This window comes from Carcharhinus amblyrhynchos, chromosome 21 (genome assembly GCF_965287045.1).
Source record: "Carcharhinus amblyrhynchos chromosome 21, sCarAmb.v2.hapA, whole genome shotgun sequence".
NCBI classification, from domain to species: Eukaryota; Metazoa; Chordata; class Chondrichthyes; order Carcharhiniformes; family Carcharhinidae; genus Carcharhinus; species Carcharhinus amblyrhynchos.
Window position 1 is genome coordinate 27,673,271 of NC_137344.1, and position 8,383 is coordinate 27,681,653.

At 45.2% G+C, this 8,383-nt stretch overlaps 1 protein-coding gene across 3 annotated transcripts in view; it reads right to left on the bottom strand.

The window, feature by feature from the left end:
* ntn1a (netrin 1a) overlaps positions 1-7,576 on the bottom strand; it is a 163,706-nt gene extending 156,130 nt beyond the window's left edge. For 2 of the 3 annotated variants that reach the window (XM_080208891.1, XM_080208892.1), the window contains exon 1: positions 6,007-7,576. In XM_080208891.1, coding sequence (XP_080065017.1) covers positions 6,007-7,024 — 1,018 coding nt within the window. In that variant the 5' untranslated portion in view covers positions 7,025-7,576. The remainder of the gene's footprint in view (positions 1-6,006) is intronic. The other variant, XM_080208890.1, reaches the window with a different exon arrangement.
* Positions 7,577-8,383: the final 807 nt, after the last annotated feature.

Here is an 8,383-nt window from a genome sequence, read left to right on the forward strand (position 1 = left end):
TCCTCCAGGTGCTCCAGTTTCTTCCCACACTCCAAAGATGTGTGGGATAGGTTGATCGGCCATGCTAAATTGACTCTTCGTGTAAATGTGTGGGGTTACGGGAATAGGGCGTGGGTGGGATTGTTGTTGGTACAGACTTGATGGGCCAAATGGCCTCCCTCTGTACTGTAGAGATTCTATGATTCTATCATCTATGATTCTTGAATTCAAACTTTACCATCTGTCAAAGTGTGATTTTAAACCTGGGACTTCCGAGCACTACCCTGGGTCACAAGTCCAGCGATTATTAATTGGCAGAGAACCATTCCAAAATCAATGATTAATCTTCATGGGGGACAGTACATTTTGGAAGTATAAGGTTAACTGCCCTCAGTCATATCTCAAAAGGTTCAACATAAATTTTAGTTAATCTAATGAATTTCCTTTCATTAAAGTTGGTGCGCTGGAACTTCGTGATGACTGAACATCTATTACGTTTAGTGGTAATTATTATGTTAGTGGTAATTTCACTGGCCCAGTATTCCAGAGGGCCAGGTTGATGCTTTGGAGCTATGTGTTCAAATCTCACCAGGATAACTGGTGGAATTTGACTTCAATTAAAAAAATTGGAATTGAAAACTGGTCTCAGGAATGGTGACTCTGAAAATATAATTGATTGTCATAAAAACCCATCTGGTTCACTAACGCCCTTCAGGAAAGGAAATCTGTTGCCCTTATCTGGACTGGCCTACATGTGACTTCAGATCCACAACAATGTGATTGACTCTAACTTAATTTGCAGATGAGACAGAAATGAGAAAGGCAAGATGCAAGAAGGATACAATTTACAAAACAATATTGATAGGTTAAGTGGGCAAAATGTTGGCAAATGGAATATAATGTGGGAAAATGTGAAGCTGATCATTTTGAAAGGGAAAGCAAAAGAACAGTTATTTAAATGGAGAAAAACTGCAGAAAGCTGCAACACAAAGAGACTTGGGGGCACAAGTGCATAAAACACAGAAAGTTAGTAGCAGGTACTCAGGAAGGCCATTTGGCCCTTATTTCAAGGGGATTGGAATATAAGAGTAGGGAAGTCTCATTGCAAATGTACAAGGTACTGGTGAAATCACATCTGGAGTACTATGAGCAGTGTTTGTCCCCTTATTTTAGGAAAGGTATCATTTAATTGGAAGCAACTCAGAGAAGGTTCACTAGGATAATCCCCGGTATGGAGGGATTGTTTTATGGGAAGAGTTTAAACAGATTGGGACTCCACTCATTAGAAATTACAAGAATGAGAGATATATACCCTATATATTTCTATATATTCCACATGGGATTCTTTAAAAAACTGAAAATGTGGAAAATCTCAGCAGGTCTGACAGCATCTGTGGAGAAAGAATAGAGCTAATATTTTGAGTCTGAGTGACCTTCAATCAGAGCTCCTAAGATTCTTAAGAGACTTGACAGGGTAAATGCTGAGAGGATGTGTCCCCTCAAAAGAAAGTCTAGGATCAGAGGGCATAAGTCTTAGATTAAAGGGGCACCAATCTAAGACTAAGATGAGGAGGAATTTCTTTTCTCAGAAGTTTGGGAGTGTTTGGGATTCCTTGCTATAAAGAGCTGTGAGGGCAGAGTCCTTGTGTATACTTAAAGCTGAGATTGATTTTTAGAGCCAACGTTTGGAGTCTAGATGACCCTTGGTCAAACTCTGATGAAGGGTTATCTAGACTGGAGACGTTGGCTCTATTCTCTCCCCATAGATGCTGTCAGACATGCTGAGATTTTCCAGCATTTTTGTGTTTTTGTTTCAGATTCCAGCATCTGCAGTATTTTGCTTTTATTTTCTGAGGGATAGACTTTTGATCAGTAAGCGAATCAAGGAGCAATGAATGTGGATAGAGGAATTTTGGATCAGCCATTACGCCATTGAATGGATGAGCAAGCATAAGGTGTGGAACGGTCTACTCCTGTTCCTATTTCTTATGGTATTGTGGATTCTTAACTGACCTCTGAAATGGCCCTTCAAGCCACTCAAGGGCAATTAAGGATGGGTAACAAATGATGGCCTTGCTAACAACACGCACATCCCATCAAAGAATAAAAAAGATCCTATTTTATGCGATGGCCGCTACTGACTAGTGAAAAGAGGAATAGGAATGTCGAATTCGGAAATGTTGAATTTGGAGGCAGAAATACTGACTCCTTAAAGCAACAAGTAAACCAGCCTGCTGACCTTATGTGTTTTTTATAGTGTTCACTTGTTAAAGTGGAGATGTGTTTAAACCCGGAGAAGGTGGTACTGACCAGTATTTACCCAGCTGATTGTTTGTCTGTTCACGGGTTCCAGTGAGACCACAAGCATTTATCGCATGCTGATCTGTCGCCGCACCTGCTCCAACTGCTCACCTCCTGACTATCTCAGAGACACTGCAGTTCTTCGGCCAGTCCGCTTTTCTTCCTCTCTGTCTCTCCCTCTCCCAAAGGGGATGACAAGAAGTCTCACAACGCCAGGTTAAAGTCCAATAGGATTATTTGGTAGCACAAGATTTCAGAAGCTCCGAAAGTTTGTGCTACCAAATAAACCTGTTGGATTTTAATCCGGTGATGTGAGACTTCTTACTGTGCCCACCCCAGCCCAACGCCGGCATCTCCACATCATCCCAAAGGGAATGAAGAAGCTGGCAAGCAGCAAACTCAAGGCACTTTGCAGATCTCTCTGTCTCTCCTGCCCCTCCTCCCATTCTCAAATTTCATCCATTCACCCGTGTACCGTGCGCAACTTGTCAGAGCCACCAAAGGAGCGAGTGAAAGCACCTTCAGCCACCACTTTGTGCTCCAATGTCCTTTTCGCTGGAGCTATTTTCTGTACGACACTTGCCTTTGTTACCAAGCACCGCCAGAGCTTTCTCTGTACAGCGGCATGAACTGCGAAATTAAATCCACCCTCAAACCTCTCCCCAAGTCCCAGTCAGCTTCGGTCTACCCTGGGCTGTTATTCCACCACGTTGCTCATTGGACCCGTGGCACTGGATAGCCCCAGATTCGACTCACTTAATCCGCAGCCACGTTAGAGTTCAGAAGCAACCGGGCAAAGCCTCACTGTAAAAATAAAAGCAAACTACCGCGGATGCTGGAATCTGAAACCAAAAGAGAAAATGCTGGAAAATCTCAGCAGATCTGGGACGAAGGGTCACCTGGACTCGAAACGTCAGCTCTTTTCTCTCCTCACAGATGCTGCCAGACTTGCTGAGATTTTCCAGCATTTTCTCCAATGCCTCTCTATCAGTGGCTAAGGCAGTTGGGTTATTGTCCCTTCCACTAGGGCGGGAATAACCATATTTCTCTCTTTTTTTTGTTGCAGCTGGACTTCAGGGAGGGAGAGTGGACAAACTTCAGCCGACCCAAACTATTGACAAGTCCCTCACCTTTTAAACCTGGTTAAAAAGTGATCCGTTTAATGCCGTCACGAAAAACATTCTGCAGTAAACGGGTGGGTTAGCAATTTTCATTAACGTAGTCTACCAAACTGAAATTGGAATAAAAGTGAGATATAAAATGTTGTACTCAACACAATTATTTGGATCCAGTCGTTTCCTGGTTTGCTTCGTTACAGGTATGAATAGTCTAGATTGAGGGAGAATTGAAATGATAGATGTTGGGAGATGTATTTGTTACATGAACCGATTGAAGATTGAACTACAATATTGACATACAGTCTCATACTTCTGACTCACAGAGGAATAACGTGGTATAGGCAGAGACGCCACTATTCCTGTCTGCAAAGTGATCTAAAAGTCAGAAGGTGCATAGAACTGTAAATCGGCCGGCAGACCAGGAAGCAAACAGGCGAGCGATGAACCTGATTGCTTGCACTTTCCACAGAGAATCATCCCAATAAGACAAGGCCTGTCTGCAAACAGGGCGCTGGCCATTGGTGTGAATGAAGCACATTACACAGAAATGGAACGCTTCCGCAATATTTCCAAACAGGTCAGCCCTCAACCCATTTAGCAGACACCTTTTACACTTGAAACACATTCTGCATTTTACCTCTCCTTCATCCAGCCCAATTGTTCCACGCACCCCATTCGCTTTGCTCTTTATAATATCGCATTTTAGCGACCTCGGGGCTGATACATGGTTTAAAACTAATAACCAGGCTTTTTTGGGAGCAAGTACTCATTAGGATATGTAGGGAATTCAGTTAGGACAGCACGCGTTTTCTCACCCCTGCACACTTTAACAGACAGGAATCTTCTGCGGGTGGTTGCCAGTTTTGTCAGGGGGTCGGAGTAGCTGGCTATCATTAATTATTTGTGTAATGGCAAAAACTATTAAAAGTTATCTTCTGAATACATTTCAGGGACCATCTATTTCCCACTTTCATGACATTTAAGGACAAGTTCCAATTGAAAGTTCTTTCTCGGGGAATTTCAGGGTCCAGTGATAATGACCCGTTGCAGCCGCTCCTCTCCCCGCCAGCTTTCAAACTTTATCGCCTTTGCTTTTAGCCTTTTACCTGGATAGATAAGTCCATGCAAGCATTACTGAATTAAAATGCAACTTGGCTGGTTCGCGGGCGAACTAACAGAGTTTGAGGTCGAAACTCCAGTTAAAATGGGCAACTCCCTACACAAAAATAAATAAGTAAATAATATCTCGTGAAAACAACAGCTCGATTGCCCAGTTTTATTGCGCGGGGAGGCAATAAAACCGATCAAGTCAAAAGAGACATCAAAGGGGCAAGGTTTATTGGAGAGTAGCAGTAAAAAGTACAAATCCTTTCATGATAGCGGCCACCAGTAAATGGCTGGGTGGGTCTGAATCTCTCCCCTGGATGGAAGAGTGTGTGGCAGGGTGGGATTAGTACTCAATGGCAGAATCTCTCCAGCCTCACCGGATTACAGCTGAAACTGGAAGTTTAACTTCACTTGCGGCTGAACTTTGGATCTGGTTTCCTTTAGTTTAAAGCGAAAGTGTACCAGGCAGAGCACACCTCCTCCTTCAGCTCTGCACCAAACTATTCTGAAAATTGGGAGTAGGATGTTCGGCCAGCCTGCGGCTTTGGAGCGGCAATTTCTCCAGTTATTGTTGCTGCGGTCTCTCGAGGCACTCAGCGCGATTACGTTCCGCTGCAGTGGGAGTGATCGCCCTGACTACAGAGAGCGTTAGATTTTATCACTGTAGCTTTCACCTCTGAACATCTGGCCCGCATATCTCAAGTGCGATGTCAATATAAATCTATAAATAGCAATAGATCCGTTTCGGGGATGGTTTATTGAGGTCCTCTCTGAGCAAGGCTGCACGGAACAATCTTTTGTATGGATTGTTAGATATTGATTAGTTAGGCTTTGAATCTTGTCAGGATTTAGTTTAACTAGATCACTTTTCAATTGTCCTTGTGAGACATTTGTAATGGGATTCATTGCCAGTTTGCCACTCTCTGGTCTACACTAATCGCAGGTAGCAAATCATATATCCCGCCAGCTTTCACTGGGATGGCGATGCGACTGAACATCTACAGTGTATAAATCTGCAGATGAAATAACCTGTTGGTGAAATGAACAGCAGGCGGTAGCTGCTCAGATATCTGGCAGTCAGTTTGCACCGAGATCCTTGCTACACACAGTATCTCGGCCGATAATAAGGTTAATGAGTATAAAACAAAGATCAAAACAGCCGAGCTCCGAGGAAATAATGAACACGATCTCACTCAGACACGAGCAACATGCAAGCTCCACACATAAAAGAAATGGAATTGTACTGGAAGTCATAGAAAGTTATGCCTGGGTGGGTTAAAAGAGCAAAGCTAAATGTTGCTCGGAGATTGAAAAGATTTATTATGGCCCACATACTCTGTTTTTTCCTTGACTAAGTTAAGTTTTCAGTACAGTTACTGTTGCTCAAAGCTTTTCTTCGCCCACAGACCCGCTGCCTTTATCCAGCTCTATTAACTTGTCTTCCAGGAAGGATACAACAATCTCGCTTTTTATTAAAAAAAAGATGGAAGTTGTCTCTTACCCACACACTCGTTGGACTCTCTGGCCGTGGCTCTTTGCCAGGGTCGGTCGTAGTGGAAAGGTTTACATCTGTCACACTCCGGGCCAGCGGTGTTATGCTTACAGTCACAGACCAGGTTCCCATCCCGGTCTTTGATGCATCTGGACGCGTGGCCATTGCACTTGCAGCGGCCCCCGACCTGCAGATCAGATACGGCGTAGTAATAGGACTCTCGGGCCAACTCCGAGTCGTCCTCGTTCTCATCGCCGAAGGTGTGGAGGCGGCTGAAGGCCACTTTGATGTCTGTGGCGGTGACCCAGTCCTGGAGGACAGGGCTGTTGTCGAAATCGTGGGCCGAGGGGCGACCGTCCAAGGTGCTGAAAGCGATCAGGCCCCCAGTGAAGGGATGCATGTCGGTGTGGGAGTCGGTGCAGATCGCCTCCTGCTCGTTCTGCTTGGTGATCACCGCCTTGTTGGGCTTGTTGTACATTTTTCGACACTGGGTAGAGTAGAACTGGAAAGGCACCCAGGATTTGCCGTAGTCCATGGATTTGTAGATGACCATGGATTCTGGCCGCGGGGAGCAGAACTGGAGGCTGACATACGTGACTTCGAATTTCTTGCCCAGGGAGAGGGTGAGGGTGACGTTCTGCGGGTACTGGATGTAGTTTTCGGATTGCCAGCAGGTCAGATTGTGGGGATTGTTGAGGTCGGTGAGGTAGGCTGGAGGGTGGGCTTTTCTGGGGTCCATGCTGTCGCAAATGTGGCAACTCCTGAAGCGCTCCTCCGCCTTCTCGGTCACCACGCAGTACCTAGCCGGGGTTTTGCCGCAAGTGCTGGACACTTTGACTTCTTTGCCGAACGCCGAGTTGACAAAGTCGGGGATGCAGCGCCTGGGGTTGCTGTTCTCGTCGTAGCAGGGATCTGGCGGGGTCTGCTGGGCTGCGAACATACTCATGCCATAACCCCCGCGGACTCCTTCCACCAGGCAGCCTAGACCCACAAAAACGCACGCAAACTCCCAGCAACTCCACAGCATCTTGTTCTGACTTTCACAGTGCAGCCTCGCTTCTCAGGGATCCTAAGCGTTTGGGAGCAGAAAACAAAAGCAGTCACCATAAATGAAAACGGCGAAAGAAAAGGGGGGAAAAATCTTCAGCAAACCCGGTCAAAATAAAGTTTTCGGATGTCTTGACATTCTTTCGGTGGCTATTCTGTGGGGAGCGTTACCTGTTTTATTTTTTTAAAAAAACCCGCTTTGATTGAAAGCAGAACAATTGCAAAAAAAAAGCGATGCCCCTTTCTTTAGCTGGGAGAGCGCTCTGTACACTGCGCATCAGTCATTCCTGTGCCCCAGCAGTGAGGAATCTCCCTTGCCTTTTGGGACTCTGTCTCTGCGCCTTGTGTCTGTACAGAGAGTGAATGACGTGCACAACTCTTGCTAGCTGGAGGTCATCCTTTGCCCTGCCGGAGAGTGTCATTCCACACACACAGGGAGCAAAAACAACGACATCCACTGGTAGTTTATCAATAGCAAGCAGACATCCTTTCACACGGAGGTCCAGCCACAGAACAAGCCCAATTAGACTGTTTACAGCCTCGGCAATCATTTAACACGTCCCCTTCAAACTCTTGTAGCCTGACTCTATAGTGCGGGGAGAGAAATCTTTTTACACTTCCATAAATAGAACAATAGGGATGGTGTGGACGGAATTAAATATGTAACAGAAACTACCGTGCAATTATATTCCCAAATGTGTACAGCTCTTGTGTGGTGGAAATGATAGGTGTGAATGCAAATTGGCAGGTAGTTGCTGTCTGTGTAATAAACGCCGTGTTGTCCTCCGCTCCTATTGAGTTTATTGTGGAATTAGGCTAGAGTATAAACCCATCCCGACCGAGGGAGTGGTGTATTATTTTTCCATCAACACGGCCGATCCATTCACATTTGTACCACTTTATTCGCACAGCCACGTTCACAAACAATAATTTGTTTCCTGTCATGGTGACTTATTGCAATATACCCCTCAAGTCTGTGTTAGCGATACAATAAAACAAAACACAATACTACAGATGTTGCACTTGATACTAAATTTATAAACATGGTGGGGGGATGGAAAAGGGAGAGTCGTGTGAATAAGGGGAGCATGACATCTTTAAACATCAGCATCTGTTGGGTGCACTTTCAGTTGTCCCGCCCTATCCCACTTGGTGAAAACTAGGATTCGTCCTCATTTGCAACTGTTTGGGTTTTACAGGGGATCAGACGGCATATACATATTCAAATTATCTCTGCGATAGTTTGTGTATGTGTGGCGGGGGAGGGGCGGTGGCAGGATGCTGGAAAGGACATGGAAGCACCAGCTTTACAGGAAGATCCCACAATCGGTTCGATTCC